At 40.3% G+C, this 26,802-nt stretch overlaps 1 protein-coding gene across 3 annotated transcripts in view; it reads left to right on the top strand.

Annotated features, from left to right (window-relative positions):
* Positions 1–26,802, top strand: part of ajap1 (adherens junctions associated protein 1) — a 52,480-nt gene extending 25,678 nt beyond the window's left edge. For 2 of the 3 annotated variants that reach the window (XM_086214315.1, XM_086214314.1), the window contains 4 exons: positions 17,106–17,193; positions 17,334–17,576; positions 18,734–18,866; positions 20,684–22,590. In XM_086214315.1, the coding sequence (XP_086070441.1) occupies positions 17,106–17,193; positions 17,334–17,576; positions 18,734–18,806 (404 nt within the window). In that variant the 3' untranslated portion in view covers positions 18,807–18,866; positions 20,684–22,590. Of the gene's footprint in view, positions 1–17,105; positions 17,194–17,333; positions 17,577–18,733; positions 18,867–20,683; positions 22,591–25,838 lie in introns of those variants that run through there. The other variant, XM_086214316.1, reaches the window with a different exon arrangement.

The raw sequence follows: 26,802 nt of genomic DNA, 5'->3' as shown, positions 1-26,802 counted from the left end.
TTGACAGATACAAAGGTCACACCCTATCTTCAGTACAAACAGTCCTGCAAAGATGCTCCCTCTAAATAATTGGTGTGCAATTATTTACCTTAGGTTTTTATGGTTATTTTTATACCATAGCACAGTTTACCTTTAAATACAGGTAATGACGGACTTGATTACAATGGAATGAGTATCACTTTTAGAGAGGCATCTAAGGTGTATCTGGATCTGGTTATGGGGAGAATATGACAGTTACCTAAACCAGATCTATCTGTGTAGTACCAGAAAATCTGTATAAATCATCATGAATGTAGCATCTTTACAATGTAGAGCTAGTGCTTAATTTGTAAATCATAAGGTACCGGAACGCAAAGTACATATGACACCCCAGCGGTGACGAGATGGACACAGGTCCCGGAACGCACAGAAAAACAAACATGTAAAACCATTGCTTAATTTGTAAATCATAAGGTGCCAGAACGCTTAGTACATAGGACAGCTCAGGGGTGAGAGAGGGGCACAGGTCCCGGAACGTATACAGAAAACAACATACAAATGCCCACTTGCCATGATGTGGGACTTACAAGCCTCCATTTCAAATAATATCCATAGTATCAATGTTATGACGATAATTCACAGTTATTTAGCCTCCTCTGCGCAGCACAGGTGAACGCCCACATCACCACAGGTGGGACTTAGAGTCTACAGTCAGCAACTCGTTTCTCAAAAGGTCCAACTTGTAAAACAAACAAAAAAGAGCTCACAATAAATCACACAAATCTTCCATTATTATTATTATTACGGTATTAAAGATTGGCATGGCGGCCTATTATTAGACGGTATGCTCACCATGTAGTTGTCCAAGACACCCCATATCACGTTAGACCTGGCTTGGCTAGCTGGAGGTAAACCTGGCTAGCTGTGGTGGCGCTAGCCTCCTGCGGCAGCCAATTTTGATCGTCCACATGACCGCTGCAGCTGCCCTCGTCGCCGCTTGTGGAGGTTTTTCTGACTCCTTTTTAAGCGTCATGCGACTCTTCCTTCTTTTTGAAAAAACAGCAAATTTTTCTCTTTTTGACATGTTGGCGTTGAAATAGTAACTGTTTATTTCCTCTCTGCTTGCTCCTCAGAGGCGGCGAATTTCGAAAGGTTATTTGTTTGTGTCAGGGGCGTGGTTTGTTGGCATCAGTGCATCAACAGATCTCCGACTCTTTCAAATGACGTTGAATCTTAAGAAACAACATGAAATTCTAAGGATTTGGTCTGTAAATGTATCTATGCACATTATTGTTGTATTTTAAACATTTGTACAGCGTTTTCATATTTTCTTTTAATACAAGAGGTACCGGATCTGCCCAAATAAGTACCGGAACACAGGGAGGCCAAAATTCAGAGGTGCCGGATCTTGTTCCTGCAGGATCCGGCTCAAATTAAGCCCTGTGTAGAGCTAATAAATTCAGAAATTATAATCTACATGTGAAAAATGATCAACCTGACAGATGTCCCCGCGATGGGTGTATAAATTAAAAGACTAGAATAGAAATGGTTGATTTTGTTGTTTAAAACTAAAGAAACATCCACATACTGCTGTATGTGCCTGTCATCCTCTTCATCTTCAGAAGTCTGGAATGTAACGCGGAACAAAACATCGCTTTCAATGGAACATACATCACTCAGGGGCAAAGGATCACTCAATACCACCAGGGTTGCCAGTGATGGTCCCTGCAGTTGTTCGAGTGTCTCACCAAACGTGATCATTCATGCATGTTGAAAGCTGGTGTTGGATCACATTGTTCAACCTCCTGCATGATACACATATAGGGGATCGTGGGGGTATGTTCATGGCAGTAGGATCTTGAAGGATAATGGGAAAATTCACTTGCATTCCACATGTCGGATCAGCTCCTTGCTGGCAGTTGAAAAGATGTATCTGGCAACGTGATGCATCGATGCCTTGCACAGGGAATAGGGTGTTCCAAATTGGAAAGAAAACTGGATTTAAAAAAAGCTAAAAACAGACAAAATAAAAATGACTCATTTCAAGTTGTTGCATAACTATTTTCTTGCATGCCTCACGAGCCTTTTCTTTCCACTCTCATTGCCCATGAGTAATGGTCTGCAGTAATGATCTACTTTTCAATTATGATATTACAGCTTTAGGAATGCTTGATTCCCAGAGAATGTCCTTGATCATATTGTTGCCCCCATGCCTGAAATACTGTACATGTGAATATGGGGCTTTTATGGACAGTCCCTCTATGCTGTGGACACAATCCTCCCAGCCAGGCATATTAGATTTGCCATTTCATTAAGTCCTGAGGAATACTGCTTTTTAAATGGACCATACACCTAGTCATTAAACATAAGTCATGTTTAACAACTTATGAACAAGCACTATGCTAATTGAAGCTTTCCCATTTGGTGCATTAATATAAATGTCATAAAATTAGGCAGCGAACAGTTAGGGCGATCAAAAGTCCTTGGCCTCCGCCCACTCAATTACAATGAAAAATGGCTCAGGGCACAGATGTATGCGCTTAGAAATCCTACAGATTGTAGTTGCTGACTCAGATATATTAGATCAGGTTTCCCAAAGTGAAGGGCAGTTACAAGAAACATAATTTGGGGGGGGGGGTCAAGGAATCAAATGCAATTTAGTTCAATCATTAATTGATAATTAAAGAGTCTTAATCTTAACTTTACTAGAATGTCTTAATTCGGGGGGCCTCTATGTCTTAAATACATATATATATATATATATATATATATATATATATATATATATATATATATATATATGTAGATGTGAAGGACACTTAGATAAACATAAGCAAAAAGCTTAAATTCCATAACTACATGTGTTATAATATTCATATGCCAGATGTAATACGGTCAAGCAGTATTCTCCAAAACAATCATTACCTGTGCAAATTATATTGTGGAAAAATAAAAAGGCATATACAAGAATTAAAACAGGAGCTGAGGAGGAGGATGGTGTTTTAGCTTGAGCTCAGTGAGCATAATGAACAGAAGATAGACTTGCGGTTAAAAAAAAAAAAAAACCTCCTGGATTCATTTGCAGCTGTGGATGACAAAGTGCTGCACTAAAGCTGAGAGGAGATGATTGGCTGTTAGTGGTTTTATGCAGGCTGCCTGAACTTCCCGGTACACTTGATAGATAGCTTATTTTAGCCCTTTTTACAGCAAAAGATAGTCTTTATTTGTGTGCAAACAAGATTTGTATGCTTCAGCTTGCCCCGGGCACTGTATAGCTGAATAATCTATCATGATAAAATGTTTAATTTCATGCGTCACATGTCACCGTTTGTGTCAGTTCGTGTGAGCTCCATTTACAACAGTCATGAGAGGGAGTACAGTGTTTGTTGTTCTTTGTGCATCCAAAGAATATTTGTTTGCATTTGCATTCCTTTGCAATTACAAGACACAATCGATGTTATACCTTTTCACACTGAAAAATGTGTGTCAACACAGGTTTTTGGATCCGCGGTTGCTCAGCATTAGGGCGCATTCAAGCTTCCAGAAAACCCGGGTCTGAACCCCCGCTGTGAGGGCTGTGTGCCTTTTGTTTTTGTCTCTTGTACGTCATCACGCGGATGTCATCATTACACATAAACGTGCGCGGAACACTGAGAGGTAAACAAATGACAACATGGACGTCGTTGAGTCGAATGTTAGCGTTTTTGTTGCGTGCATTGCAATGTTGTCACTTTTACAAAGCATACAAACTCAGTGCAGGAAAATGTCCGGGCGCTAATGCAGCCAAGGAGGATGGAGTTTTTGGATGGTTTTTATCGGAGCCGAAGAAGCTACAGGCGAAGCCTGACAGGCGGCGCAGTGACAAAATCAGGATGCGACAAGCAGGTCGCGTAAAACCTGAGACGACGCAGGTTGCCTTTTTCACACTGCAGGCGCGCAGAGCTGAGCCCCTAAAGACCCAGGTCGCTTGGCGAGTCGGTCAATGCGCGTCAAAATGCCAAGTCGACCCTTTCAGAATGCCTAAAAACTGGTGTTGACCCACGTTTTTGGTGCAATGTGAAAGGTTCTTTATTGAACAAGTTCACTTGTGCGATTGTGGAAGTACCCATTGGGGATACAGTCATCGCTGTTTTATTCCTTAGCTTCCAATGCTTACAGGGTTAGTGGGGTTCACAAGTCAATGGTACCTTTATTTTTTGGGGTTTGTGGCTGAAAAATTTGGGAACGTGTGCACAAGCCAATTCAATTCTGAGTCCATAAGTGTTTACGGCCATTTATCTCCAAATGCCAAATTCATGCTTTTTCAGCCATAAAACATTTAGGGAATTTAATTTGCATTTAGATGGTCTGTCAGATGTTGTGCTGTGTGCTCGCTGATCTAGGACCAGGAGCAAATGTAGATCTCATAGCTGAGATCACCTGAGCCTGTCAGCAAAAAAAAAAAAAAAAAAGAGAGAGAGAAAACAGAAGGTCTGATGCATCAATTAAAATGACTGTGGATTTTAATGTTAGCATCATAAATACAGTATGTTTACACTATTATGTTGATAGTGGCTATTAAATGAACTGGCAGTATTTTGATAGGGAGAGAGACCACCTGCGATTCAAAACCATGGCTTGATATTGGATTCTGGAGGGAATCCGTCACCACCACTAACCCGAAAGCTGAAGGAAATAAGAGGTCTGATTTTTTCCAAGCGATTGCACATTATTGTATCAATAGACAGACTGTGTCTCATCAGAACAGATGAATTGAAACGCTTTTCACTGCAAAGCCTGGCTGCTTAACTGTTGTAGAAAACTTTCCTTTGCCTTCACAACACATTAACCCATGTCTGCCTCAAACTGGCCCCGAGCCAGGATATAATTACCACACAGACAGCAACGGCTCGGGATTGCTGATGAAATGAAACTATTACGGGAGAGGTGCTCCTCTTTGTCTCCGTCGCTTCCTCTTATCTTGCTTGTCTTTGAGGATGTTTGTGCATACATTAATTCAATCTTAGCCTGATTAATACAAACATATGTAAACACCTTGAACTGACTGTCAGAAAATGGCGATTACCTCAGTTTACCTAACAACGTAGCTCCTGGAATTCTGCTTGTGATTTATGACAACATATATTCAATTCAGCAACAGTTTTTCACCCAAGGGGAAGGGATTTTACAAATAACCGGGGAAAGAGGACACGTAAAGAGAAAAAAAAAGCATATATGATGTTACATAACACAGCATTATTCTTTCTATAATTCTGTTTTGCTACAGCTTTAATCTAATTCATCTCCTATGCAGATATATCCATCGTTTTTAGCAGCTTAAAAAAAAACCTAAAATAATTAATGAGATCTGGGAGCAGGATGACAAACATCCTTTCAAGAAGCCTGATTTTGATTTAAGTAGGTGTGGAGTAAATCCATAAAACAATAGCTGCTGTTCAAAGATTTTTTTTCCCTTTGTGCTACACTAACTTAAACAATTCTGTGTCATTTCCAGATTTAAACAGACGGGCTCATTGTGAGAGTGGGAGCAAGGAAGGTTTATATGAACACAGTGCCATGATAATTTAGATGTATCACAATGAAAAATGTATGACTTGTACAAAGACTGCGCATGCATTATGAATGTTTGCATGCGAAGACTTAGTCTTGATTCTACAATACTTTTAAAGTGTGTGTTGTGCATTTAGCGCCCAGCTGTTTCTTCACTATATGTAGCTCCCTTTCCATTGTTGTGTCTCCAGGCTTACATTTGTTGCGCCAAATTAATCGTGATAACCATCTCAGGTGAATGATGTAAGATCTTTTCATGGCAATGCTCACACACTCCACTTTTATCCTCACAGTGCAAGTGGGGGCAGGGTGAGAACATGCAAAGCTGTGAACCAGGTGATCTGTTCCCTCTGAGAGGGAAAAGAAATGTAACTTAGATTGCAATGTAATGTAGCTTCACACAAGTTTATCATGTTAACCATCAGACAGCCATATCATGCGACACTGAACTTTATTGCATCTCCTCACCACGTTATTAATCCCAAAAAGCTGTGTGTATTTAAACTGCTCTCCCGTCCCATATTTCTCTCTCTATCTCATCGTGCATCTGCAAGCCTCAGGGAGAAATCAAGGCCTCCACCCTGACATCCACACTCACAGCTCATTCTAAAAGTGTGGATGTAGAATTGACACATCTGCAATACGTGTAGAACTGTTAAGATTCATTATTGTTAAATTAGAGAGTTAAGACTTTTCATTTAATCTGTAAAAGAGCTTTTATAGATGTTCCAATCAAGTTTCACTGGCTCTGATCCTGTTCTGATTACTTTAATCAGCAAATACCGAGTCTATTCATATAATTACTTAAATGCTGATTAAATATTTAATGTCACATTGATATAACAGCTGTAGCTACTCAATCGTCTGATCAAATATACCCTCTTGGTTCAAAAATATGTGTTTTATGAAATTAATAAAAGTTTGATTAGGGATTTGCTGCACACAGATGTGTAACATAGCTGTAAACACTATTTGATACTTCTACATCTTTTTTAGTAAACAAGATATAAGCACAAAGTTGAGTGAAAAAACATCTTTATCATTATTAGTCAGGCTCCCAGTAACTGTGAGATTACTGTATGTGCATACGCCCCTGCATTGAACGGGCAACTCGCTATGACTCACGAATACTGTAGGCAGCCAGCATCAATGTAAGCCATTAGTGTGTTTTCTCTCAGCACGTGACGTGTGTATCATGAACGTAATTATCTCATGCTGTGTGTGGGTGTGTACAAATCACTGTCAAACATAAATGCAAGTGGTTGTGTATATAAGGATCGTGAGAGTAGGAGAGGCAGCGAGTCCAGAATGTCCCTCTGACATCAAAGTAGAGTGAACAGTCTTTAAATCCAGACTACTTCTGACAGTAGCGTGTAGCAGTTGTTTCCACCATGAAAATAGAGTCAAGTTTGAAATTCAAGCTTCAGAGCACACTGGATTTTATTTTTTATTTTTGTTTTTTTTTGCCTCCTAACTTTTAATGTCTCTGAGCATTACATCACATGTACTTGCTGCTCAGTAAACACACGCAATACACACGGACCAACAAGCACAAACTGATCATCCACAGCCTCTTCATTCAACCTGCAGAACTTTTGTCTCCTCCTGATTGCTGGCAGAGGAATTAATACACTGTTGACTCGTGGACACGTGCATATATTGGTATTATTCACTAATACTGGCTTGTCCAAGAGCAGTAATGCAGCAACGGCTGGTGTCCTCCCACAAGGAATACTTTAACCCAATATTTTTTCATCAAAAGCTTCCACTCCATAAACTGTCTTATCTGCAGTCTGCTCCATCACAACGCTATATTCTGGCAAACCAATCATTAGTTCTGTTTCCATCCATATGTTCTGATGTGCACAAGTGTTACATTAAAAGTGGTTAGTGGAAATGGCAAAATCCGACAAAACAGCATGTACTTGAAATGTAACCATGTAAATTTGGAGTTGGAAACCCCCTCTGATCTAACTCGTCTGAAACTCACGTGACTGACAAGTTGTTTCCATCGCTGTCGTCTTTCCTGACACAAACCGGCACATAAGTCCGAGTACAACTCCCGATTTAAAGTATTTCCACACAAAAAAAACGGGCGGGTAGAGAGTTGTAGATTTCCAACTCAAGCACTTCTTCCCTGTTTGTTGCAACCATGTGCTAGGTTGCCTGGACTGCCATCATTTGACAAAAATCTGCTTTATTTGCATGCTGGTTTACATTTCCTTGAACTCCTTTGGCTTGAGAAATGGATATTCACTCTCTATCTTATACCTGTTTTCCACCGTGCAGACAAATTTCACAGGGCTCTCTATCATTGAATTCACAGTATCACTATCTGTGTGATACCTGGTAGGGATGATAGCAATACGTAGGGGCTTAGAGAAAGCACATTAGCCCTGCTAGGTTATTACCATAGTCAGTTAAAAGGTGTTTTGCTAATACAGATTTCTTGCATTCTGCTGAATTTAAGCTCAGTTTTCATGCACAAGTTTATCACTCTCATCTGTCAGCACATGGAAGTTTAATGAGTTGTAACCTTAGATGGCTCAGATTGCTGTAATTCTGGAGTCAGGTACTGTCCTATTTTTAAAAAAGGCCGTTGGCTAATTCAGTCTTTGTAGTTATTATACAAAATTTAAAGTGCAATTTCCGAACAATACACCAGTGAGAATGTGCAGATTGGAGAGGACTTAGTGGAGGGCTCCCTTTGGTGCTGCTCTCACAGCTGGAGGTGGGAGAAGGAGGAGTTGGGTGGAGGGTTATAGCTGTGGTGCCTGCAGATGCTCACTGATTGTTCCCAGTGATTGTGCCCTTCATAACTGTGACCCCCCTCTACTGCATGCAGATGGAGTTGTCAGCTCCATTATGGATATGAGATGATTAAACCTGCAGTCAGTAAAGCTACTACTGATAACTTGGGGCTTATTAGACGGGCGCAGCGTCACAAGGTTTCTTATTACAAGTTTGTGTTGAGTAACTGATAGATCCTGTGGCCTCCTGAAATAGTTTATTCAAAATAGGTGACACAATGCAGTGTAGGAGAAGAAAAGAATGGATTGATTTGACTCACATTACCATATCTGTGAAGAGAGTGGGGTTAAACGAATGTAGTGAATAAAGGAAGTCGAATGGAGCGCAAAGTGAACACATTTAAAATGTATGTTAAGTGTCTCAGAATCTATTTTTAAAGAAGTGCGCTCAGTGAACATTGTATTGCAGCATTTTGACCCATGATAGACCTGTAGAGGCGTATAATACAGCCTCCTCAACAGCGAGAGACACGCAGAGACAGAGAAAAACCTCTTTCCAACCGTTACCATGGCAATGCAATTAATTTGCCATTACTCTCGGTATTGACTCTCAATAAAGTGGGCAAAAATGAAACTCCTTTTCTCGAGCATTAAATCTGGACTTAAATGCTGATGCCTGGTGACAGGCGTGTAGAGTCACACCCCCTTTCCCCTGATTTACAGAAAACTCAGCCAAGAGGAGATGAAGAGGCCAGATGCTGTTTTACTTTCTGTTTTTCTGCTGCTCAACAATTTCTTCATGGCTTGACATATATGCCTAAAGGAAGAGAAGTGCAGATGTTGACAGACACACTGTTTTGGATACAGCGCACAGTTATGTCAATAAGGAAGGACAGCCGAATTTTAATATGACCTCTTTTTAATGGGTTTCTGAGAGATTTCACTGTTGTTGAACAGCATGACTTGACAGGACAAACAGAGGTGTTCTAAGCATAAGAATCCAAATTATGCAAAGTGCATGCATAATTCCCAAACTATTCAAGTGTTAACCAGTTGAGCTGAGCTCTGACAGCTAAAAAAAACAAACAGAAAATCACCTGCCACCAAGTGATGGTTTGATTGAAGCAGTTTTATACTGACCTTGAAATTAGAGCCGTTTCCATTTGACTGTTGTTTATAGGATGAGCCATTTCCTTACTCTTCCTAATACAGGCAGGCGCACTGCACAGGGGAAGCCATCATAAAAGCAATATACTTTAGCTGCCTCTTTTTTGGTCATTTTAGCATTTGCTGTGTGCAGCCTGACTGAATTATTCAGTGATGCCTTTGACAATAAGTGAGAAAGCATATAGAGTAATTGTTTGTGATCCCTCTTTCTTCAACCTTTCCCTCCCGTCGCTCTCCTCTCTCTCTCTCTCTCTCTCTCCCACTCTTCTCTCTCAGCATTCACCTCCTCAATAAGTGTTCTAGATTGCTCAGCGACTCAGTGCAAATCAGCATAGATTGACACTTTGACACCAGCGTTAATTGGCAATTCCTAACTTCCAGCAGCCCGCCTTTGACAGAATCTTCCCCCAACCTGTCCCGTTTAGGTGCTTGGCTCTGGGAGACAGCGTCTTTAAGTGTATTAAGGTGTATTAAATACATATCTACTGTACAAATGTATATGTACAAATCTGGTGCGTAGGAGGGAGGTGGCTCAATCTTTGCAAGCTGCAACGACATTTTACAAATGAGGGGTCTTTCCCACATTTTTCAAGAGCTTTTAAGCCAACACTGTGTGGGTGTCGGCACCATTAGCTCTAAATGGCCCTCAGCGCTGGATGCCTGTGGCTTACCACTCATATTGGTGTGGCATACAAACACTAAACTTTAGCCACTGATACTAACTAATTCATATTGTTCTTTTGTTATTACATTCTCTTCATATGTGTCTACTATTGCTCCTCATACATTCTTATGTGGGGCATTTTTAGATGACAAACTATGCCTATAGTTCAGATTTTCTCACATCATTTCCTCGTCAAGGAAGTCAGGCCTCCTTGCATGTCAGCAGGATGCCAAAATTATACCGTTTTCTCAAACCTGGTGGAAGGCTGTAGCCTGGAGTGCGGAAGAACCCATGAAATCAGGGGCATATAAAAAAAAGCATCATTTTACATGGAGAGGTGTCTGTGAAACCACATTATTTCCTCATGAGTGCTATGAATTCTTTTACTTCATTGTTTTGTCATTTCAGACCGTGCTACCTAACAGTCCCTGCAGAATAACCTCAGCCTGCCCTGATTTCCCAGTAATCTAATACTTCCTCACCTGGCTGCTCACCTGATTCACACTCTGATCAACTCATGTGATCCAGACCTGACTGATCTTCTTACCACAATTCTTGTTTGAGCTCTGAATTTACGCTGGATCCATTTTTGGGGGGTTCGTTGTTGTTGTTCTTGTGGCAATAGCTGACTTGATTATCCTGGTCATGAGAGGGGAAACACAAAGAAATATGATTATTTCCTAATATATGCAAATATTCAAGTGTTTGATACCAAAAATTCTTTTTTTTACTTGGGGGATGCTGTCAAGTATTACAGTATAGTCAAATATTATTAGAATGAACCAATAAATTAAGAGGCTTATTCAGTCTGTATGTGTACAGACAGGTAAGCAAACACATTGCTACATTTATGTGTCTTGCACAGGGAGAGGTGCAGTCACATGAAGGTGTACATAATAAAAAATGATGTCTGAAATCCATTTGAGTGCTTCAGTTTAACGTGCAAATTGAATTAATCGGATATTAAATACTCTACGAAATTCAACTCAGAATCAAACACTTATCTCTGGTTCAGTCAGCAATTTTCTTAATTTTAGCAGCTTTTAATTACGCCGGCCTCTGGTCAGCGGGTGACATTTGTGAGACAGGCGTGTGCCGTTTCAGGATCCCCTACAATTAGCTGAATTACTACAGTTTTCACATTTAATCTGCTGTTTTGCTGTTGATTAATGCAACTGTAAATTAGAGACAGTAAATTATACCAGCCTTTTCTATTTATTTTTCATGGGAAGGAAATTAAAAAAGACAGTGTGGGGTAACAGCACACATGAGTGTGTGTATAAGAATTTGTGTGTGTGTGTATGTGTGGGGGTGTTGAAGAGAAAAAAGACCAAATGTAATGTATGAGGAGAGACACTCTTAGAGAACTGGGATGAAGGCTTTTATGGTGGTTCGGAGCATCAGAACTAGGTGAGATCTCAGTGAACCTCCAAAGGAAAACCAAATCCCCCGACACACAGATTACTGGGCCCATGGTCACAATGACCACACACATCTGGTATCAAAAATCATTTAAAGGTTTTATTTACAGAAGCATGGCATAAAAAAGTCAAAAGAATATTGGCTTGGTGAGATTGAATGTATAAAAGTCCTCAGTTGCAGGAATTAACACACAGAAAATATAGACTTTTAAAATCAATTGAAGTTATGGGACCAGATGATCAAATTTACCCCAACTTGATGGTTCTAGTCAGTCATTGAACAAATTATTGTGATTGTTTTCCAGCGGATGACATTGGTGTACATTTGAAAGATGACCAATAACACCATAGCCTGTAAGGATCAGAATTAAGGACAATTATTCTACATCAGATGCTAAAGACACAAACATTTAACATTTTCCCAAGTAATTGTGATCTCAAGTTGCAATATGGACTGTAAAAACACCCGAGGCCATGAAACGGTAATGCCTTGATCACCAGGGGTAGACTGGAGATACAGTTACACCCAGTACCAGTGTTGCATGAAAAACGTTATGCTTTGATATCTCTGCTAAGGACATGGGCAGTTAGGACCACAGCAAACATATTTATGACCCCGCACTGAGTTTCTGCATCAACTTTCATTAAGAGTTGGTAGCAAGGGGAGACTCCGTTTCTCCACCATGCTTCTTTTTCACCCATTCATCACACTGTCATGGTCGGAAAGATGCCGGAAAATGTCATTTATCTCTTGCCTGATGCTTTGCTGGGAACTCAAATCTTGCTGCCCTAGAGGTCATAATCTCTATCCCATGTTCTCTGCCTTCCTTCCCTTCTTCCTTCCCTTCCTCTCTTTCAATCTACTATATCTGTCTCTTCTCACCAAACAAAACCTACCCGGGAATCTGTAAAGCAAGGTGACTGTCAAGGGTGATTTTTCACCCTGACTGCCAGGACACAATGAGTTTTACATTGCCAGGCCAAATGTCCCTCTCTCCAACTGGCAGCTCAGGATGAAAATAGAACCACCCTGTGCACTTAGATTTGTCACCCATGTCATTATCTGCTCTATTATTCCTGCACCCTTAAACGCAGCACCCTGAAAATGAGGTTATAATGGAGTTAATGTTGGCGTTTTGGGTCTTGGACCTCACGTTCTCTGTGTCATTTTATCATAAATGAGCTGTATTAGGAAAATATGGTGAGGGTTGAGGTTAAAAATCCCATTTTAATTTGGTAATCGGGAAAAGAAAATCAATGATTATTGGAAATAATTCATCATATTAACTAATACAGTGTAATTTACTTTCAATCAAATTCTTCAATTTAGGCAACTGGACTCACCTTACAAGAGGTGAGTCCAGTTGCCTAAATTGATTATTTTGGAGAATTGCGATGACCTGGATGGCTGAGAATACACACAAATACTGGACTTTCAATCAAACTCATGTGCCACCCTGGAAAACAGACCTCCCAGATCAACAGTTTCAGTAGCGTGAAAATGGACTTAAGCTTTTGTTTGGAAGTCTAGTTAATCATGTATTATAATAACAAACTACCAAAATTATCACATCAGTACAAAGGTTGTAGGATTTGGGAGGTCCTTAGTGGGAGAGTTTGGCATCCCTTTCATTGTTGTACAATATCCAACCAGCATGTGCACTTGTGCATTTTTTTCCCTTAGTTTGCTTTTGTTGGTCCTCCATCAGGACGTGCTCAAATAAATTTTGTAACATAGAACTTATTGTCTATCATTGTCTTAGTTTGTTTATGTCAAAGCACTGCATCTTTTGTATGATGTATTCAAGTTAAAGTTATAAAGGTAACATTTTATAAAAATGTAGCTATAAAAAAACATAATGGGAAAGTGCATTTCAACATAATTTGTCTCATTTTCATTGAAAAGCCCATTAAATCAGATTACAAATTTTCTTGTCTGCAGAATTGGGTTGACCGACTTCTATTCAGCGCCAGGATATTTAATTTTTAGTGGTATTTTACACATAATCAACAGATATTTTCCCTACCTGTGATTTGAAAAATAGTTGGCTATGTTTAAATTAATTGTTCAGTGGTAATAAGGAAGCAAGAAGGTTTTGAGATCTTGAGGTCGTCTAGTTGATTGTGAGGCCATTCGTGTGTTCCACCGACCCCAGTGTGATCCATTTGTTACTGCAAATACAACTGTTAGTTTGCATGCAGCAGCAGAGTGTCTGTGAGCTGTAGCTAACAATAGAGCTAAGAAAGACGACAGCAACACAAATACATACACATGACGTTAAGTGAAATAGTCCCTTGTTTGGCTGTGTCCACGTTTAGGTTTTGCTATGGTCTGTTGGTTTGGTCAGTATCAGTTCCCTGGTGGTGCCACTGGTCTGCTGCTGAGCCCAGCTAACGTCCTGATGTTGGTTGCAGTGGTTCTTCTGCTCTGTGTCCCATCAGTGGCTTAACACTAACTTCAAGCAACTGTGAGTTTGATCAGCTGCAGACAGTGAATTGACCTTTTCCACTAAGTTGGAGAACTAACAAGGATTTGATCCTTTGTCACTGCCATGAAAAAAGTGCAGATCTTTTGGACCAGCAGAGCTGCTGGAACAGAAGAGGTGTGACTGGAGGATGATGGGAAACAGGGTGCCTGTGGCCCTAATGTGTAATTTACATTTAATATCCTGAAAAGATGTCATCTACACACAGCATCCTGACATCAGCCAGTCAAAGGGAAAGAACAGCTAAGTAGTGTGTGTTGTGTTGGCTGACATCACATTCAGCCATATTGTAGATTACTGCATGCACTTTTTCACCATTTTTGATTAAACCCAGAACTTTCCCTGGCTGCCTTTGGATGGACAGAGAAGTGTCAAGGAGGGAGGGCTAGGACACAGACTAATGCCGCTTCTAAATGTGATTTAATCAGTGGTGGTTTTAAAGGACAAAAAGCAGCTTTTGATTTGAAATCTCCTGTCTGGGAAGTGCCCCTTTCACTCTGACATCAATGTAAAATGAAACAGTTCTCAGTAGGGACCTCAGCTATTGATCAAGGTCGGGGGCGAGCTCTATTATGCCTGAACTTGGACAGATGTTAATTTATAACTGGGCACAGCCTTGACGTCAGTCAGAGACGGGCAAGAGAGCGAGAGATGTGAGGGAAATGCAAATGACTAACCAGATAAGTTAATGTGCCTTTGCTGAAGCAAGGGACTCTGATTGCGCTGGGAAGGTAAGGCTTCCCTGAGCCAGGTGGAGATATCATTAATCCAGGGTTGACCTGGCCTGCCTTTTGCACGGCCTGGCCCACAGAAGTTTATTATCCAAGAGGAGGCTGTGCAGGCAGGCAGACGAGAGGACGTGTGCTGCTCCAAAAAGACTGAGCCTCACTTCCTTTTGAGCTTGCTGAAGACAAATTGGCTTGGATCAGCAGCACGGCAGCTGGCTGATGGAGAGCTGAGATGTATAAAGCACACACGGGCATTTTCATCATGACTGCTTTCTATCCTTTTTTTGTCCTCCTCCAGTAGCATGCCACCTGCTGTAGCATGTCATTGTGTCTTAGGGGCTCTCATGTGCTATCTTTCACCCAAACATATGCTAACCAGACACCACAGTGCGACAGGTACAGTATGCACTAATCCTGGTTTCAGACATGCACCTCACGATTGTGTTCATGGATTAGGTTACTGTGGCTAAAATGAGAGATCAGCACACACCAGAGTCTTATGAGTGTTAATAAAAACAATGCTCTTGTTCTTGAATCTTACCGAACAAAGGGAGCACAGAACATTGGGTTAACATGTATAACCGTGAGGTGGTTAAATGGAATCAGCTTCGTGGCTGGTATGCAAATGTTGCTTGTACCCCGAGCTCCCTGCTCATTTGCCGACGCTAGCGCTGTTGTTTGAACTACAGATTGTTCTTGAACATTCAAAACAAAACCCTGTGTCTGCGGCGGCGGTGGCGGTCTTGCCTGTGCACAACAGTGCTTTGTGCCAGGGGGTTTGGGCAGAAGAAGACTGTGGTTCCATTTCTTCATCCAAATCAATAGACCGAGAAGAGGCCTTAGAAGGCTGTGACGCCCAAGGGATTCTTGGTGTTGTATTTTTCTACCTCTAATACTACAGCCTCTTTCCTCTGTTTGCTAGAAACATGTTGCTCCTATTTGAAAAAAAATAATTGTACCTCTGTACTATATCAACAGTCAGAATGTTTGAGTTTAAGTTATTATTGGATGTTGAATTAAAAACACCCTGGAATTTACAGAACTTAGCAGATGATTTCAAGATCCTGATGATCACATTCAAGTCTCCTGACAATGTTTTAGATCTTTTAATCTGTCATCAACAGCCATGTAGCTATAGATCCTCGGATCCAAAACTTCTGTATGTTCCAGAAACTAGGTTGAAAACTAAAGGGGGCAGAGTTTTTGCAATCAGTCAGTCCCCCAGTCTCTGATCGACCTGCCTGTGGAACTAAGGTTATTGGAGTCATTACTTTTTCTTTTTCTTGTTTTTTAAATCCCACCTTAAAAATGGTGTCTTATTTTTATGGTGAAATCCTTCAATTTAAATTTCTAAAATGCATTTATGATTTTTAGTCAGTCTCTTATAATGATTATTCTTTAATTTGAATCAAATCAAATTCATATTTAAAGAGCAAGATGTGAGTGGTCCCAGCACTGCTGCTCCATTATTGGTCCCATTAACTTTGATTCATATAGAAACATCCAATTTATATTGTTGTGATTGTCTAACTGTTCAATCATAAAAAGCCATTCGGCAGTTTTATTTATTCATTTATTTTATTTAAACTGTTAAAATTTTTAGATGTGTGATGAGCGCTAACAGCATCTTGAAATTGTCTCTCCGAATAGAGAATAGCATCTAATTTCCTGCTCTATCGAACCAGTTTTTATGCTTGTGTGTTTTTCATCTCTCCTGCAACTCCATGCCTCCCTTTTCAAAGCTCTCAGACTACCTATCGGGATCCCATTTTGATGACATGTTTTATTTGACACGCCACATCAAGTAATTTGCTCTCACTTTGAGTTTAAAGAAAAAGAGGTAAAGAAAAAAGGAAATCTATTGAGGTACTGTGAGGTGAGAAAAAAGGGTTTGAGAAAGCATAAAAAGTACTTTCTTTGAAAAGTATTACATTTCCAAGCCGACAGGGATGATCTCACTTTGAGGCAGAATACATTCAAACAATAACTTTGGGTTTTCTTCTTCCAATCACATATAATAATCAGTTGTATGACTCCTCAGAGAAAAGTTTGACTTGAACTTAGTTATCCATTACAGTCAGCTATAATGTAATAGAATAATTAATGTCATTCCTAAATTATGAATAGCAGTGGCTGACAGTGTCATCAATACTTACTGGGGAGTTAAATTGTTCTGGCTTGTCACCTTCTACATTTTTGTGAACTGCCCTTGGTACTTTGTAGGGTACATGAGGGAGGTGCAGACAGAAAACATTAGAAGTGAAGTGCACCGCTCGCCTCTGTGAACAACAGGAGCGAGACCATTTCTCCCTCAAATGATTGTAATTTTTGCTCTTGTGTTTGCTCCTGTCTCCTCGCAGGTTTGGCAGTTCACCAGATAATCACAATCACTGTGTCTCTCATTATGGTTATAGCAGCCTTGATCACAACACTCGTCCTTAAAAACTGGTAGGAAAGATTCCTTTACTTTTTACTCATGAAAACAGCACAAATAGAAGCTCACTCTTTGTTCGACATCATTATGGCTGACCAAAGGCACAAGGTATGATTTTATGTTTGTTTCTTGTCTTTGGTGCGTGTTTTTGTAGCTGTGCACAGTCTGGAAATGGTCGCCACAATAGCCATCAGCGAAAGATCCACCAGCAGGAAGAAAGCTGCCAGAACCTGACAGATTTCACCCCGGCCAGGGTGCCCAGCAAGGTGGACATCTTCACTGCCTACAATGACAGCCTGCAGTGCTCTCACGAGTGTGTTCGGACTGCCGTGCCCATCTACACCGATGAGATGATCCAGCAGACACCCGTCTACAAGACTGCTTACAATGGAAACAGGTATGCTGAAAACTGCTGAATGCCTCCATGATTCTCTTTGTTTGATTGGACTGTAGATACATTTGAGTGGAGCCATCATTTATGTAGGTGACAGACGCACATCGTGCAAGTGTGAAAAGTGGCAAAATAGTGATGTCAGTGATGACCTTTGTGAGGGAAATCCACATGTAAACTGGTTGCTCCTGTCTATGAGATCCATCCATGTCCATCTGCCTGATATCTGGAGTGCTGGACAAGTGCGTTTTTACCTCTGTGTATTGAAACTGCACCCCCCCCCCCAAAAAAAATCTACAAGGTATTTCTGTTTTCTTGTAATGAGTCAGTTCGTAGACGTAGTGCAACAGGGTGCAAAGTCTCTACAGTGCCATTTTCTGTCTGATGGATATTTCTGACAGCATTTGAAACTGCAGACAGGTAAAATACTTTGAAATTGAACTTCAGTACCCAGAAGTCTTGTAATGTGATATCAGCCAACTGCACAAAAGCCCACTGGTGTTCACCAGCCCATCCAATCTGTGCTGTTTTACCAAAGGAGAGAGAGAGAGAGGCGAGAGATGTAACATTGGTGAGTCACTCGTGTTTCACTCTGAGTTTAAATCGTTTCTCTTTGTGGGTGAAGACGTGTCCCTCTTTGTGATTTAAACTGACAAGGCAGACATGTCTTACATTAAAATCTTGCCTATTGTGGTATTATACCTTAATCATGTTATGTGTGGTCTGAAAACAAGCTTTGTGGAGTTTTGACAGTGTTTACTGTCTGAGTGGATAACAGTACCAGTCTTGCAAGCTGCTGGCCAAGAGAAGATGGTCACACTTACTTATTGTATCCAAACCAGGCAACAGATTCATTACGCTGGCAGTGGGGAGAAGGACCATTCATCTGCTGCAAATAGTCTCAAGTGTCTTGAATTATTCATTAAGAGTCACGAAGACTGTTGACTGGTGGCGTTTCTCATGTTTAATATGACTTACACTGACAGATGAAGGATTCTTACCTCCTCTTCTGTTTGTGACTGATATTAGTGACACCATCGGCTAACTGAGGTGATTATTAGGTCATGTAGGAGGTTGACAGTTGACTTATCTGTGCAGCACCGCAACATACGCCAATCAAACTGCATCATATTCACATATTTCTATTTTCTTTAACCTCACAGGCCCTCCCCCACCGAAAGACAACTGATTCCTGTGGCCTTTGTGTCGGAGAAATGGTTTGAGATCTCTTGTTGACGAGCTGAAGGCCTTGTTCACTTCCTGTGGGTGGAAGAGACTTCCTGAATTCCTGCTCTGGTAGGCACTGTTTCGTTATGTTGCCTTGCATATCATTGCCTGAGCCTTAGCCACCTCCATCCCAGTGGTGATGCTGCCCCACTTTGGGAATAGAAGTCAACTTGGCATATGTTTATTTGCCACACAATTACACACTTATCCCTCCTCTGCTGTGCGAGGATTGAGGAATCAAATTCGGCAATTCAGTGTAAACAAGCTACACTCTTATGTTAGTTTGTCCTTCACAAATCACATTGTTTGCAACATTTCTTGGAGTTAAAGGGCATTGTCATTTGATTCGTGACATATTTTTATGCATGGTTAATATATGCCAGAATGGCCCGCATTTTAAATGCAAAGCGTGAAAGTTAAACACATGCTCTGGCCCCAAAGTGTAGCTGGAGGCCTGGGGGGAGGTGTAACGTCAGCTATTGACCCAGATTTTAAAAGGAATAGATTGCCTGCAGGTAGTGTAGTGAGAGGACAGCGTCAGGCCGATGTCTGGACACACATTAGTCTCAGTCAGTTCAGCTCTGCACACATAGCCCAGCTCTCAGTGCTGCATTCTAAAGACACAAGATCCCTTGTTATATCTACAAAGCTTATGTGTATATGTTTGGTGCAGAAAGTCTTTAAATTACAGCGTTTTAACACCTTAAAAGGAAAACTCCAGTACTTTTCAGCCTTGGCCTCATTTTCCAGTGTTTTGGGGTCAAATGGTTTTAAGGAACCAACATTTTTTTAATTGTTTCAATGTTGAGAAATTTTTTTTTAAAATGCTTGCTATTACTGTTGACGGGCTTAGATTGTTATGAACAGTGTGTGAAAGGATGCTACTGAGAGAGATGTGTGTCTGACATGTAACTGAAGACTGGATGGATAGTTTCCCATGATCCCTCTGGTCCTGGCTGTCTCCTCCAGTTTATTTTGGTCACATGAAAGAACGTCTCAAGCACAGCAATGACGATCAGAGGGTGAAACCACTGACGCCCTGACAGTGTTGTGAGCTCTCATCACTGCTGCACTCATGCAGATCACCAGTATCATGGTTCTCCACTGCTGCTGCTGATTCAAACTCCTCCTTCTGTCTTGTCATTTTATTCTGTCACAAATGACTGTAGATGGTCTTCACATTCAAATACCTCATTCTCAATACATATTCATCCATGACCGGTATATAAATTATTAGCGGCAGTTTTCAGCTTGATTACCTGTTACAGTCAATGAATGTGAAATGAAATTCTTTTTGTATTTTCCTTTTATTTATATTTGATATTCATATAGACACCATTATTTACCGGCTGCACCATTGGATATTTCCACAGCGTGATGTGTTCCTTTCATTGGTGACAGTCCTTCTGCTCAGTGTCACAAATAAGAGAGGAGAAATTGCCTTCTGTTTGTATTTTGTTCACCAGATGATCAAACTAGTCATTAAACGTGGTTCTTTTTTTTTTTAAACATTGTTTTCACGGAATTCAAAGAAAACATACTACATCAGGACCTATCGCTTTATAAGGATATAAAATGACCTATTTTGGGATATAGGATTTAGTCCATATCGTACAACCCTGCTGGACGGATTGCTGTATAACATTATTGCAGCTGTTGGAAGCATTTATTGTCCCCATCAATCATTTTGACCCGAAAATGTAGAAAAATAGGGTCCAGGTTAGAAAATATTGGACATTTTTTTTAATCTTGTTTAAGGCATTTTTTTTCCAAGCCAACGATGGATGCCACTTCCCACGTGTTATTAGTAGTGTTCTTGTTAGTCCTGCTTGTTTTATATTTGATAATAAGAGGTAATTGTAATTTTTTTCTCTACATCTCCACAGGATCCAATTGGAAACAAGAAACAGACACACAAACACACACACTCACACACACACACACACACACACTCACACACACACACATACACACACATGCACACAAAAAAAAAACAGCTTCTTTTGTAAAATAGCGTGATATCTCTTTGGACACTGGTGAAGATATTTATTTTTCTAGAGATGACAAGCAGAGCAGCCACAACGCTGCCAACTCTCCATATTTCCAGGAACGTACAGTCATTTAGATATACAGTAGAACATATATACTGTAGGTACATTTACAGGACGGGTGGAACAAGACTGTGAACACATGGACGTCTCAAGGAAAAAATATTTGACAAAAGGCACCCAAGGAGCTGCTGTGGGTGGAAAATGAACTGTATTTCTGAACAATGTGCCAATAATGCCACTATGTGCCACAACCTGGATAGAAGGAAGTTTCAACAACGACTGATGGACAAAACAAAGAGCGCTATATTAACCCTGTATCGACACCAACTACATTGTTTTTGTGTTGTTTTTTTTTTTAAGAAATGTGAAAGTTACACAATGCTACAAATGTATTTGAATATGTTTTGAAATAGTTTTAAGAAATGTATTGCAAAAGAGTCTAAAAAAAGATATTTATATGAAGCACTGTTCTATTAGTTGGAGAAGATAGAAAATGAAGAAAAAAAGAAATGGTGTATGCTTTACTGAACAGTTGATTTTAAAACATCATTTCTATAGGTCCCATTTTAAAAAAAACAAACAAAACAAAAACAGAATAGTGATTTCTATTTTTTTACACTGAAAAGTCTGCCACAGCCCTGACAATGGAGGTTTGCAGCACTTGGGATTTAGCACTGTTAATTAAATAGTCCCATCTGAGCTGAGATAGAAAGAGAAACCATCTGAATACACCTGGCGCGGGCCAATACGATGCCTGTTCCAAATGCTAATTACGTGAGATTTGTACCTGATTTGGCTGACTGCAAAAATACATGAAAGATTTCTGTAGAGCGAGCTCGCTGCTGCAACGAATCCAACTGCAGCAGATTCATGTCCAGATTGAGCGAGGACAGTTCCATGCATGGAGCCGGACAGGACATTCATACTGCCTCAGGTCTGTCTAGCTCTTTTGCACATTTTAGTTTGGGTTCAACAAGCGTTTGGGATCAATTCTAATTACTAGTTATGATTCAGGTCTGAGCTGCAATGCTGAAAAGGTGGGATAGATGCAATATGAGTTTCACAATCAAATAATTTACATGGTAAATAGAGAAACATTGAAGAAAAAAACAGCCCCTATCGATAGTAAATGAAAATCACAACCCAACTGTTCTTTTAAACCTACAAGGCCGAATGAGGTGAAAAATATCAACAGTTTGCAGTAGATTGCCTTTTTAAACTCGATTTCAACAACAACAAAAAAAGCTGTGAAAGATGCAAAGGGTGTCCCTCAGGATGAAAATGACTTGCATCATATGTTTTAAATGTCAGCAGGTAGAAATTCCCTCACCATATATGGCCAGCTCTCTCCAGACCAACACCAGTTTATGGACACATTTTTCTAGTATATTAGATTTTCAGCTCACACAGTAAAGATTTTAAGGGGATTGTGCAGAAATAGAGTAGAAAGAATTGTTAAATGTCCAAAACCAACCCTGTCTGAGCGTATTATTGAACTAAGGGGATTGTGACAAGCCAATCAGCTCCCCTCAAATTGGTTTAAACGATCTTCTAAGGTGGGGGAACTTCTCCTGAGAACTTTCGAGCACCAATGATTTTATTACCAACCTCAAGCTTTGAAAGGAGAGATTACCATTGTGCTTTGAAGCTTTTGAGGAAGCCGCCGAGGAATCTACTTTTATTGTGCTGTGGGTTTGTACAAAGCACAAATACAATTCTGCAATTGTAAAACGTTTTTTTTTTGGGGGGGGGGGGGGGGGCTGTAGACAGCAATATGTACAGATCAAGGAAGTGGGTTTTATTGCGTGTCAACAGTTGATCTCCAGTAATTCGCCAAGGTGGTTTTTGGGCTTATACTCACTTCCTTAAAGGATTCAAGAAAGCAGGTTGTCCCAGTGAGATCTGTATCTGTAAATGCGAGCCTTTAAGAGGCGCCACGTTGGCTTGGCATAAACACTGTGGTGCAAAGCTGTTTTGCCCATTCACACCATGAAAAACTACTCATGAATGACCCACACCAGTTCAGCCTCACGTGTGTGTTAGGCTGTGGAGTTGCTTCTTTGACATAATATATATATTTTTGAATGAAGAGTGTTATCTTAATAGTCAGAGGGTTATGAAAACTTAATGTATATTATACCCGTGTAAATGTATTTTCTATATATTTGCTTCTATTTGTGTACAGGTGTGTTATATTTTTCAAGACCTCACCCATTTTTGGGAAGGTTTCGGCTAGGTCTGGGATAGTGTCTTTGTTTACATGTGTAAAAGTTAACGGTATTTCTTTTAAAAACACAAAACTAACCTTGTGCCAAGCTTCCAACCTGCACTTTCAAGCAGTACTTGTATTATATCTTTAGCTAACCAGTATAATACTTCAGTAGACGCTGCAATAGTTCAGTGATTTCCAGCTGGAATGTCTGAAAATAATAGTCTTGAGTGGTTCGAGGAGATCTTGGTCTGTATTCATGGGTGGCTGGTTAACCAATGACTTGCTGTTCTTAAACATCATTTCTACATGAAGTCTAATATACAGTGTTTCATCACATGAATAATAATAAAAGGTATAAAATCCAACTGTAGCTGCCAAGAAACCAACTTCATTTCATTTAAACTTGGTTGCATTTTCATTTTAATTTCATATTTGTTTAGCTACAGATACCCAGACAATTTAATATTTGACACCTCAGTTACTATAATAACTGTAAACATGAATAATAGCATTTATGAACAGTGATAACCGGGAAAATACATGTAATTCTGAAGAGAAAAGAGGGCTTGGATTTTTCTTTTTGGTGTAAAATTGGCCTCGTTACAAATGCCAAGATCATGGGGACAGATAATGATGTTGGAGGCTGTGTGACTTCTTTTTTGTTTATCAGAGATTTAAAAAGTATAATCCTGGTTTAATTCAACTTGGGCCTTATCTATCTCAAAATACATTGCTCAAGGAATAGCAATGAAGATCTTTTTTGGTCCACCACGTTGTCCAGTCTGCAAATCTCAAATCAGCTGTTAGATGGTCTGTGATAGTCACCATGGTAATAATTCCCCGCACTATTCCTTTGACTAGATTAATGTACTATAAAATTTGGTAGATATCCCTGGTGTTTAGAGGGTAAATCATAATGAGTCCTCTAGCATGCTATACACAAAATTCACATGTTGAACATGGTAAATATCACCTGTTCTGCATCAGCATGGTGTTGTCCTGTGGAGCCTGTTAGCATGCTAACTTTTTGCATTTAACTCGAAGCACTGCTACCTTAAGACTCCCTAAAAACTTGGTCTTTCACCAGGAAGTGGTGCCTTAAATTCTGCATCCTGGAGTCCTTGACCCTGTAACACACTCAAGTTTGCTCCTCTGCCGTACACACTAGTCATCAGTAAGGGCTAGCATAGGCAAATGTTACTGAATTCTGAATGGGCTCTCTAGTCCTCGGCTCTGTTATCTGATGGAACATCGCCAAATTTGGACTCCTAAAACTGGATTGGCCGCTTGCCTTCGGGCAGATTATTTCATCTACAGTGTTAAACTTCTTGAATTTATCCTTTTTGTCCATGAGCATCAGAATACATCCTAAATACATCACGTCCACTTCAATGCTTCTGCACATGCAACTGTGTTAGGCCCAAGAAAATAACGTGCCAGGGCGCTGATGGGCTAGACTTTGGTGGACAAACACACTTGGGCACTGTATAAGTTGGTCATGAGCGTTGTGTGCCTGCATCCTCTCATCGCACCACATCAGGTCATCTCATCACGTACAGTACATAGACTTGCCTTTTTTTCAAAATTAAACATACAGGGGACGTGATGCCGCATTGTAACCTGAACAAGATTCTTCCTTGAAGAAATTCTGATGACTTGATTCTTGATAGCTTTTTTTTAAACTGACCTCCATACATTGAGCTTACAGAGCATTGTGAAGCAAACAATGCTACATCCTGCAAAACCAAGCCCATCCAGGTGAAAGACCAAGTTTCAGGTAATCCCTGGCTCTGAGAGCAGCTAATATGTCTGTAGACTCTTGCTGCCAACCATTCTATCTGTGATATCAAATTATACACTTGAAGTAAACAGGTGATATCCAGCAAGCACATATCATAAGTCATCAAGGGGGTAACATGAGAATACTGTGAATACAAACGACTACAGCAAGTGCTGAAGGCCAAAATTCATTCTTGAATTTGACCCGATACAAGTTTACTCCAAATAAGTTGCAGGGTTTGGCAACCCTTAAACAGATGCTTACCTCATCAAAGTTGCATTTTGGGATTTATCCACCACTTCTGATAAAAATTTACTCTGAAAGAACAGTGTGATAGCTGGAAAGTATAAAAATTAGACCCAAGTTTTACTAATCCTTAATGGTTCATAAGCGTTTCCTGACATTCCACTTTTCTAAGTAAGTCATGCTGAGGTGTCACGAAGGCAATCAACGATCGCTACTGAGAAGCGGCGCGTAAGCTTCTGAATAACTGTGAACTAGGAGGTACTTGTGATGAGCCAACTGAAAATGGTTGAAACCAGGCTAATTTATTCTGATACTTTGAAACCAACATTTTTCTTTTTTTGTTTTGTTTTCTACTTTCATAAAAAAGGTTTCGAGGGTTTTCTTTCTAAAAAGATGTGCCGCGTTGATTGAAACTGTGGGGAGCTGTTCGTTTTGCATATTAGACAAAGCAAAAAATGTAACTAGCAGCTGTGATATTAATGGGTACATTTAACATTTGATCTCTGTCTGAAACCAAACTGATATGTAAGGAAATGCCTTGCTGCTTCATTGCCTCTTCGGTGTGTATCTCTGGATAGCTGATGAGACTGCTGTGTTACAGCTACTTTAACTAAACGCAGCGCAGGCAGGGTGAACCAGGGGAGCTTGTTGAAAAGTCTTAAATAGACACCAAAGACTTGACATGCCTTTTTTTTCCCTTTTCTTTTTGACAACGAATGAATATTTTGCGGCTCCTGTTTTTGTCTCCTCAGCAACCCACTAAAACCTCGGCTCCCTTCAGCACAAACACGCTATCAATCAGCAAGGCTTTTCCTGTCAAGATGAAGGATACCCCGCACTCTCATCTGCAACGACTGTGATTCCTGTTTGCATGCCAGACATACAGAGTGTCACTTATTGACATGTATTGTTTGAATTCGATGTTGGCTGAACGTCTCCGAGCTCTAAGCTTTGATGTTTTGGGTGTTTTTTTTGTCTTTTTTCTTCCCTCCCATATCATCAGGAGCAGTCACATGAGAGGAATCCAATCTATCAGGATCGTTCAATTCTTTGTGGTCTGACGTGACATGTTTCACAGCCACCAGCGATGGTGAGACGGTGGGGATTTTAATAAAGGCTTTTCGGTAGCAGGTTGCTCAAACATCCAGCTATGACTCAGCAGAACACCAGAGATATAGTTTATTTAGCAATTAAAAAGTTCAACTGCGAGGAACGGATGAGGCTGATCTTTATAGACTGATGTATTTCACTGAATCCATTTGTATCCCAGAAAACTGTAGCGCCTCACAGCTTCTCCTCCTCCTCATTTCAGAAATTCACATGCGGTGTGCTCGCTGAATTTAAAGCGGAGGGCTCTCACTCCTTTCCGTTCGTGTTTTTTCCTCCTCTCAAGAGCTAAGGCACTATCACTGTCAGGGCTTATCAATAAAGTCGGAGACACTTTGTTTGCGGTATCAGAATTCTCCCATAATCCCTCTGCTATGTGACCCAAATCTATGCGGCATTTCACTTGCAAAGTCCGACGCTGTAGAATTCCTGGAGTTGGGGACAAAGAATATTACCGGAAAATAATGTTTTTTGGGGGGGGGGGTTTTGGTTCTTATTCCCAGAGAGATGGTAACATTCAGAGTGGACGGAGGTGTTAAGAAACAAAAATAAGAACAATTAAAAAAAAAAACATTTTCAATTTCACAAGTTTAGAAAGTTGTATAGCAT

The sequence above is a fragment of the Aulostomus chinensis genome, chromosome 9 (genome assembly GCF_037954235.1).
Source record: "Aulostomus chinensis isolate RoL2024-O1b breed Wild chromosome 9, RoL_Achi_v1.0, whole genome shotgun sequence".
Taxonomy (NCBI): domain Eukaryota; kingdom Metazoa; phylum Chordata; class Actinopteri; order Syngnathiformes; family Aulostomidae; genus Aulostomus; species Aulostomus chinensis.
The sequence above is the reverse complement of the archived record's forward strand: the minus strand, read 5'-3'. Positions and strand labels throughout refer to the sequence as shown.